This window comes from Gambusia affinis, linkage group LG17 (assembly GCF_019740435.1).
Source record: "Gambusia affinis linkage group LG17, SWU_Gaff_1.0, whole genome shotgun sequence".
NCBI classification, from domain to species: domain Eukaryota; kingdom Metazoa; phylum Chordata; class Actinopteri; order Cyprinodontiformes; family Poeciliidae; genus Gambusia; species Gambusia affinis.
In genome coordinates, this window is record NC_057884.1 from 10,866,463 (window position 1) to 10,874,000 (window position 7,538).

Genomic DNA, 7,538 nt, shown 5'->3' on the forward strand with positions numbered 1-7,538 from the left:
ATGTGAATACAATTAAGCAACAGGGCTAACATTCCTCCACATAGCATTGTCAAAGACCAGTTTACAGAAACATTAAAGGTTTGATGCCTTTCATACAAAGGATGGCTCAGCCAGTGACATTTAGGAAGCAGCCATTACCTTTTCCACATCATAGAGCCAGGTTGATTTGTGTCACTTCCCCTCACGTCCTTTAAGGAAATCATTTCACAACTGCATTTTACCCTTTTTTTACTTGAAATATTTTTGGGCAACAAATCGTGCTAAATTAGCCTGTAAAGGGCCAAATGCTTATTCACAGCTAGTCTCAATATTCCTACTCCAGTTACATTTTTAGAGCCATTTCCTTGGCATATGAGTCTGCAAGCTATGGCTAAATATTTAAACAGAAAATGTGAACCTTTTTTTTTATATGGCAATAAAAAGATGTCATTCTTTAATTCCTACACTTCAGTCATAGATGTGATAATTTTTTTTGTGTGTGTGTGTGTGTATCTGTGTAGAGATTTTTTCCAATTGTTATCCACTCTGATACAGCTATCAGACTCAATCTGATGCTTGGATGACACACACCTACAGCTTCCTGTGGATGTTTCCTCTTCCTTAAAGGAATTGTAGCTTTTCCTGTTTCTGCAGCAAAACTTGCCTACAAGCCAACTGCAGCAGAATTACACAACCTCATCAGTTGAAACATGGCCGCCTCCACCGGCCTTTACATCAAATACTTGCATTTCAATTACTATTTTACTGTGGGAACAACCTTTAATTGGATGAGAAAAAATAAATTCTGCCAACCATCCAGTCATTCATTCCAACTGAATATTTCTTTCAAGCTTCATTGATTATTTTTTTAACACATTGTTACTTTTAAGGAGTTTTTTTTTTTAAACGTATTATCTGATTTTTCCTTTTTTATGTGGAGCAAATAAGAAGCCTTGCAATCCAGTTTTACAGGACCACCCAAAAGCATTTTGATCTTATTCTGCCACCTGGTGGATCACATTTGTCATAACATTCAAGATTTCAGATTTTGAATATAAAAAAAACCTGTTTGTTCTACAAAGTAAATAACACCCCATAAGTATTAATTTTACAAATGAAAATATGAGTATTATTTTTGCTCTGAAATCTTAAACCTTGACATCATCATAAACATACAACATTTCAAGCATGGTATTAACATCCACCAAGTTGTCCTAAAAGTGTGGAAAAAAAAAGATGCAATCAAGCACTTGTGGTTTTACAACATGCTCTGATCTAAAAGTTAGATCATGAAAAATGAGTTAGCCTCTGAATGACTTACCACCGTCATGCTAAAAGCCTAAAAGGTGAAAGAAATTTACTGAGAAAAAAATGCATTCAATCATGTTTGTTTACATTAAGTGTTACAGATGACCCGTTCGTACACACGCAGCATGTGGTACAGTTGATCACCAGGTCCTCGGGTGGGACACAAGTGAGATCAGCCCAGGTAAGGAAGAGGATTGGAGAAGAGAAGTGGGATATTTGGCTGGGTGGGATAGGAGATGGGTACAGGAATAGGGATTTCTTGGAAGAGGGTTCCAAGAAGTCCTCAGAAAGGATTCAGGGTTAAGTTAGGGGTCACATATGGGGATGGGGATGGGGATGGGGATGGGGAGGGCTGATTTCGAGGCTTTGTGTTCATTTCGTCTTGGGTTTGGCCTCCAGGGGTTGGCCAATATCTTTCCCACGCAGCTTTCGGCCTGACAGAAAAAAAAAAAGAAAGAAAATAAGAAATGAAAAAGACAGAAAACCGAATACTGAACAGAAGATATTTTTTCCATATTCAATGAACACACCTTAACTAATAATTTACAGCCTAGACTTCCATTAACACGGTACAAGATTTTTCTGGATTCAGTAGGTTTATTATCAAATATAACTGGCAAATAACCCATTTACGCATTCAGTTCTGGACCCAATACCAGTGTGACGTGTTGAATGATTTCAACTAAATAAAATAAAAAACATTTAAATAAAATAAATTAAATTTAAATTTTAAAAAGGGTTCAGACAGCAATCTTGTTCACCTTTTCAATGCAAGTCTTCCAGTAAGTAACCCATTATTAAAACTCCACGTGTTTTTTTTTTCCTACATAATGTGTACTGTATGCAGTGTTCTCGTGTTTATGTGCCTCAAGAGCCTTTCTTACCAAGGACTCGCTCAATTTTTCCCATGACCTGGTTGCTGGGTATCGCCTTTCCGCTTTCGTAGTCGGCAATCACTTGAGGCTTCTCGTTAATTTTCTGAGAGTAAAAACAAGTTAGAAAACATGCTTTAACAAGTCAAAACTAAGACAATGTGTTTAACTCCTATATCTACAAGTATATTTAACAATGAACGTCAGTAAAACATGACAAGTCGCCACAGAAGGTCAGTATGAAAAGTGTCTATACTCACTGTGGCGAGGTCTTTCTGGGTCATCCCCTTCTCCTGTCTGCCTTGCTGGATGACCTTGCCCACCTCCAAAGGAACCCTCTCGTGGTGCAGCTCCTCTGTCTCCCTGTCCAGTTTGGCAGTATTTTTGGTCACGAGGTGCTGCTTATTCTGTCCTGCAGACCCTGTGTGACAAGGACCGGTTCGAGGCACTTAGCAGACATGCAAATCCAGCTTTTGAGTTTATCTAGAGCCAGTTCTGATCTGCGAAAAATAATGAGTTCATAAACATTATTTAAAGCTGTTAAAAACTTGGGTTTTTTTTTCAGTAATGAGTTACATTTTTTAGTCGTCTCAACATCCTCTCCACGTCTCTGAGCAGCAGTGATTGCCTGGAGGAAAAACAAAAACAAAGGAGGAAGGGTGAACAATAAGTCTCCAAACTAATTGCAGTTTTATTGGCGGTAAAATTGAATTATGACTATGTTTATGGCGAGCTCTATCTGCTTTTGTTTGTCACTTCCAAGGATGAGGCTAATAAATAACAAGTCTGCTTATCTTGGTGCATTGACAACAGGGCACCATGGTCACCAACACTGCCTTAACGCAATCTGGCATTTATACCCAGTCAGCATGATCTCTCAGTTCACTCAAAAACAAAAAAAAAATATTTCCACATTAGAGAGATCAGAGTCACATGTCATTTTGGCAGAGATGTATGCCTACAATTGTTTACAGTTTAAATAACATTTAAGTGATAATTACTGTGCATTGAAATGTATTTAGAGCCACGTCACATGATTCACATTTTGTCATATTATAACTACAAACTTTTGTGACGGACCAAGCTCATTCTAATCATTTGGACACTTCCTTTGCAAACCTAGCAACAGATTTTCAACTGAATTTAAACCAGGTGTTTGATTGGTTCAGATAAATACACTAATTTAATCTGGTTGTTGTCTCCAGAACTATGATTTATGTATCAATAATAACGTTTTGTGAACCGTTTAATCTAACACTGAAAAACGAAACGGCACTGCTTATACTTTCACTTCCAAACGTCACATATGTCAAAGATTAATCTGTGTTGGCCAAGCCTGTAAGCTGTTTAGCAAAAGAACCTTTTCTATCAGCAACATTAATATCTCTATACGCCCCTGTGGAGCAACAAAAACAGGTTGCATCTGTTGTCTTTAAACCACACCACGCGATGCAGAAGTCTGACACATAAACAAGAATAAAACCAGTTTCCACGACAACAAACGCAGACAACTAGAGTGCGCCATTTTAATGTCTCGCAAGAAAAGGATTCAAGGGGAAAAAACACAAACCAAACAAACGGTTTTACGCGTACTTATACTGACCTGTTTGGACTTGGCCTGGGCAGCAGTAGGGCCCTTCTTCCTCAACACAGTCACCGTATCCCAGTCGCTTTCGGCCATGTTTTCAAAGGTTCAGACGGTTTTTGTGATATTTGTGAATCGTTAAAAAAGTTCAAATTCACTCAGTCTGTCTGGAAGTGAACCTTTTAAATAAGACAATGTACTAGTAGTACTTCAGCGAGTAAGCTCCTTCCAGAAATATCACCCCACGCGTTCTGCCAAACCTTTATTTATAACCGACGGTTAACAACGACATAACGGTGGGTCAACAACAGCGCCCTCTTCTGCTTGAGCGCAGAAATGCTTGTGTATGGAAGATCATTAGAATATATATCAAAGCACTAGACCCATATATTTATTTAAGACACGGATGACATTTCTCCGACAAAATGTCTTTCGTAATAAACAGAAATTCACTAAATAATATCAGTAGTATTATAGATATCTATGCGTACTTCCTTTTAAACCCACAATGTTTTTTTTTTGTTTGTTGTATTGTTGTGTTTATGTATATTACTATTATTATTATTATTATTATTATTTTATTATTATTTTTTTTTATAATAATAATTTGTTGCTACAGACTATGCTTTTACTCTCAGATCTATCTGTCTGCCAAATACAATCTATTCCTCCAAGGCAGGGTAATCAGTTACTCAACTTAAACAATAGGCATTTTTGTTTTGTTTATTGCATGTTTTATGACTGTACTTTGATTTCAATGCCAGTTACAGAAGCCTACGGCAAATTTCTTATTAGTGCCCAAGAACTTAGAGAATTAAGTTGATTCTGATTCTTTGGTGCATCTATAAAAGCTAATGTCCTGCAACATTTCTAAACTTATTATGCAAGCTACAATAGCTATTGAAAATAGACAGCACTGGACTTTTCCATAGAACATTGGACTTTTTCCATAATCCAATTTCATAGACAGCTAATAAGCTTTTGTTGTTGGTCTGATATCCCTGTTAGACCTTTCAGGTACAATTATGTTCCAGTCAGCCTTTTTTTCAGTGGCCCATTGATCATATGGGAAAGTTCATTGCCATACACCATGGTAGTTTAATATTTAAAAGTGAACATTACATGAGAAAGGGGAATAAAACTTCTACTTATCTCATTGCTACAACATTATTCATAACAGCATGTATATTTATTAGCTGCATTCCAAATAAATCCAACAGAACATAATTTGAAAAACTAACTTGTTTTATTTTGTAGGATTAAACAGTAAGTATACAGCAACACTTTCAGAAATCTAATACTCTTAAAGTGTGACATTGTTAACATACAGCTGAAGACAGCAGCAATGGAAGTGTTTGTAGTAACCATATGCAGGTGCTCTTTTGGAAATTCAGGTATGCTACTTCTAGGCACACTGCCCTACCTGCTACAGCACACCTGATTTCTCCTGATGACTGATTAATAGGCTTTTGCTGAACTGTAATCATCCGAATCAGGCGTGTTAAAGCAGGGAAACATCTAAAGAAATGCAGTGTGCCTCAAAGACCAAGATTGGGAAACACCTTGCCAACTGATGAAGGCAGGGCTTTTTACTTTAAATTTAAAAAAAAAAAGGGGGGAAACTTTTTCTGAAAAAGCAGAAAGCCTAATGAAAATATTAGCTAAATCCTAATTCTACTTTTGGATTACATTCGTCCCTTGGTATGTAAAGGATTCAAGGTTCTCTTTCACCAATTCCAGGACATTTCTGAGGCAGCGTCACTGTTACGCCGCATACGAACTGGGGACCAGCCGAACTCAGACAGAGCATCGTCCGCCTGCTGACGTCCCAGACGGAAGCTTTGTCTTGAACCCCGTCTGGATGTCCACGCCCGAGGTTTGGGATTCATCTGGAAACATTGAGAGAAATTCATAAATAAAAGAAGAGAAAGCACAATGCACCTGGCTGTAGATAGATCTACAAGCAAGAAGGTATTCCCAGTATACAAGCTCCCAAAAAGAATGTAATAATCTGCTTCCTACCTGAACGAAAACAGCTGTGTTCATGTGAAGAGTCTCAACTTGATCAGATAAGTGATTTAACCATTCCAAATGGTCACTGATAGACTGGCTCAGATCACTGTTGCTCTGTTTTAGGAGAGGGGGAAAAAAGCATTGCATGGAATACAAACATGAATTTAACTATATTTATTTATTAAAAATGAGGATTCAAAGAAACGCACCCCAGACAAGTTGTCTTTCACTTCAACTGCAGCGAGACGAATGTGCTCAAGTTTGTCAATTTGTTCTTTCAGCCGATCATCAAGCTCCTGCATCATCATCAGGCCCTCATCTGTCCTGACAGAACCCCTAGCGGCCATCCTGGGTCTGGGACAAATGACTGGTTATTTACAAAGATCACAACCTGTTCTTTTTTACTTTTAAATAAAATTTTGCTGCCAAGTTGCTATATACCTAAATGGTGGGCATATGTTTCTCAGAAATACAATGGTAAACATCTGACCCTATATTTCACTCAACTCATTAACAAGTTAAAGAAGCAGCATAGCAACTCCAGAGAGTAGCAAGTTTCTTTTGTAAAAGACCTTTCCAAGAAAATTTACTTAGGCAACATCCTATTCAGAAGGACATTTTGCTATGCATTGCACTCTTAACCCTGGTCAGGGTCTACCCCGCCTCTCGCCTGACCCCACTAGGGACAAGGGTGTACAGAAAATGGCTGGAAGGATGGATGGATGACAATTACCTTAAATCTGACACTGGTGGCTACTAATGTGTCCCATCTGGATGTTAAAAATTATATTAAACTTAATTTAACCATGCTTCAGCTCCAAGTTCAAAATTAGAACATCACCTTCGACCACTCAAAACAGATGTTTAAAGCACAAAGAACGTTATGGTGTGAGAAATAATCTGTCAGATGACTGTCACCAAAACACAAGACAGTGAAAACAAACTGGTCAGTGTTCCAAAGTCAATAAAGAAGAATGTATTCCCAGCCTATGAGCTGCCGAGCTGTTCTTTGAAGCTATTATGAAGACTGCATCGGTAGTTCAATCACAACATCTCATGTGTGACCTCTAATTTTGAGTTTTGACCGCAGCTAAAAACGGCAATTTTTAACCCATCGCTTTATTTGCACGAGCAGCTAAACATCAAATACACTGGCGCGGCAGAATGTCGACAACCGCGTGGAAAATTAGTATTAAATAAAAACTAAATTACCTTTTTGTTCCTGAGGTAAACTGAGGTAAACACACTCAAAATGCTAGGAGGTAGGTCACTAAGAATACAGGGGTTGCAGAAGAATCCCCCTTTTCCGCATTCCCGAAGGAAAAACTTTCTTCCTCCCGCCTACATGCCTCATGAACTCTTCAGATTCTTTTTATGGAAAGTGGAGTATGTGAAACATAGTATGAGCATGGACTACCTTATCCTAAGTATGCAATAATGAAATACTGAATCTATATTTTAAATTAGGATAAAAGCTAGATTCATCTTTTTCTTCTAAAGAACACATTTGTTTTCTGTCCAACCGCGTGGTGGCAGTGTTGCACTTATGACATGGTTTCCCAACTGGTATTAATAAATACAGAGGAAGATGCGGGGAAATAAGTCCCAGCAGAGCACTCTCTCTAATAACCTGCAACGAGAAATAGCACTTCATATTATGCAATTATTTTTACAACTGCTAAGAAATCATTTTTATGATTGAACCAGTAGCATATATGTTTTGTTTTTCGAACATAATTTTATTAAATTATTCAGATGACGTAATAAAAACTTGAAATTAT

At 37.7% G+C, this 7,538-nt stretch overlaps 1 protein-coding gene across 1 annotated transcript; it reads right to left on the minus strand.

Annotated features, from left to right (window-relative positions):
* Positions 1-1,081: 1,081 nt before the first annotated feature.
* Positions 1,082-4,042, minus strand: edf1 (endothelial differentiation-related factor 1). Its single transcript, XM_044096540.1, has 5 exons — positions 3,763-4,042; positions 2,736-2,787; positions 2,420-2,580; positions 2,172-2,265; positions 1,082-1,721 (listed from the first exon to the last, which is right to left on the minus strand). Exons 1-5 carry the CDS (start codon positions 3,838-3,840, stop codon positions 1,660-1,662), a joined length of 447 nt encoding a protein of 148 aa, XP_043952475.1. The 5' UTR covers positions 3,841-4,042; the 3' UTR covers positions 1,082-1,659.
* Positions 4,043-7,538: the final 3,496 nt, after the last annotated feature.